The sequence below is a fragment of the Merops nubicus genome, unplaced genomic scaffold (assembly GCF_000691845.1).
Source record: "Merops nubicus isolate BGI_N331 unplaced genomic scaffold, ASM69184v1 scaffold4702, whole genome shotgun sequence".
In the NCBI taxonomy this organism is placed as follows: domain Eukaryota; kingdom Metazoa; phylum Chordata; class Aves; order Coraciiformes; family Meropidae; genus Merops; species Merops nubicus.
This window is the reverse complement of record NW_008592725.1, coordinates 6,306-7,840: the sequence shown is the minus strand read 5'-3', so window position 1 is coordinate 7,840 and position 1,535 is coordinate 6,306. Positions and strand designations below refer to the sequence as shown.

The following is a 1,535-nucleotide window of genomic DNA, read 5'->3' as shown; positions in this document are numbered from 1 at the left end:
CACCAGGACTGAATTTAGGGAGTAACCCACCCCCAGGCACCCCCCAGGTTTATATCTGTGTAGTGATGGGTGAAGAGCATCTGTAGGTCAAAAGATTTTAGTCTGATGTCAGCCACTTCTTTAGGAATCACCTGGAAAAATAAAATAATTGAAGTTTTTCCTATGAAGGATGAGGTTCTTTATGGCCCAGAAAATGATGACAATATTCTACAGGACTCACTAAGAGAGTCCAAGTGGTCAAAATCATAGAAATATGGAATTGGTTGGTTGGAAGAGACCTTTAAGATCATCAAGTCCAACTGTTCCCCAGCACTGCCAGGTCCCCACTGCCCCGTGTCACTCACATCACATCTCCACAGCTTGGAAACCACTCCAGGGGTGGGTTTTTTTCCCTGGGCAGCCTGGGTCAGGCATTGACAACCCTCAAGGGGAAGAGATTTCTCCTAATATCCAACTTAAACCTCCCCTGGGGCAACCTGAGGCCAGGGGATAATAACATTATTGATAGCTGTTGACAATCTCAGTGGGCTTGATCTAAAACTGAAAAATACAATGCAATAAAATCTGTTTGAAGGGGGGATTTGGCTTTTTATAAATAAAGAGGTCCCTTTTTTCTTCCTCTGATGCATTTCAATCAGTTTGACTGAGCTCTGAGTGCAGACAGGAGACAGAGGCTTAGGAAGGAGGTGTGTGATTCCCCTGGGGGTGAGGAAGGAGCTGGGGAAGCAGAGCCTGGGAGGCCAGGGGACAAGGCAGCAGTCTCCTGGAATGTCCAGGAGCAGCTGTGATCAGGAGAACAAGAGGCACTCACGGGCTGCACTATGAGCTCAGCTCTCATCAGGCAATCTGAGCAGTTCTGCAGGAGCTCCTGGATGGTGTTCTGGCGCCTGGACACTGTGCAGGTCCCATTCTGCCTGTGGAGGGGGAGGAGAAGAAGGTGAAGTGAGGGCAGAGTAATCACAGCTTTGGAAAAGGCACAAGAAACACAAATCCAGAAGAGCTAAGGGAAGTTAGGGGGAATAATCCCTCTCTCTCAGCTTCAGAGGGGCAGACAGGTTCTATCTGTTCCTCTCACAGAGCTGCACTGTGAGGTCTTCATGCTGATTGCATGGTGGCAGAGACACTTTCTAACTCTTTAGCAGCTGCCAGGGGCTCACTTCACCACAGGACAGACATCATGAGACAGTTTTTCTTCCAGCAGAGGTATCTGTAGCTTTTGTAGCCAAAACTTTGGCAGTGTTGCAGTGAGAATGAATTATTCACAAGCTTTGTTAGAGTCAACACATCAGGACACAGCCTCTGTGGGATGTTATCACCCCAGCCACCCAATGGTGGGGAGCAGAAGGAAACCAGGGGCCTTGCTACACAAGAGCATGAGCACAGAGGTCTGTGCAAGTGTAGGAAGGGCCCTTTTAGCAGCAGAAATCCACAAAGCTACTGCAGTGTCCTAGGAGGGACTTGGGAGGTGCACAAGCAAAACCAGCTGTAGGGCCTGGAGTTAGAGGTTGTTCTTTCTCACAACTCAGGTGGGAGTT

The 1,535-nt window shown here is 48.8% G+C and overlaps 1 protein-coding gene across 1 annotated transcript in view; it reads right to left on the bottom strand.

Annotated features, from left to right (window-relative positions):
* The window catches only part of DSP (desmoplakin), a 25,307-nt gene extending 24,400 nt beyond the window's left edge, over positions 1–907 (bottom strand). The window contains exon 1 of the mRNA XM_008935223.1: positions 812–907. Coding sequence (XP_008933471.1) covers positions 812–838 — 27 coding nt within the window. The 5' untranslated portion in view covers positions 839–907. The remainder of the gene's footprint in view (positions 1–811) is intronic.
* Between the last annotated feature and the right edge of the window lie 628 nt (positions 908–1,535).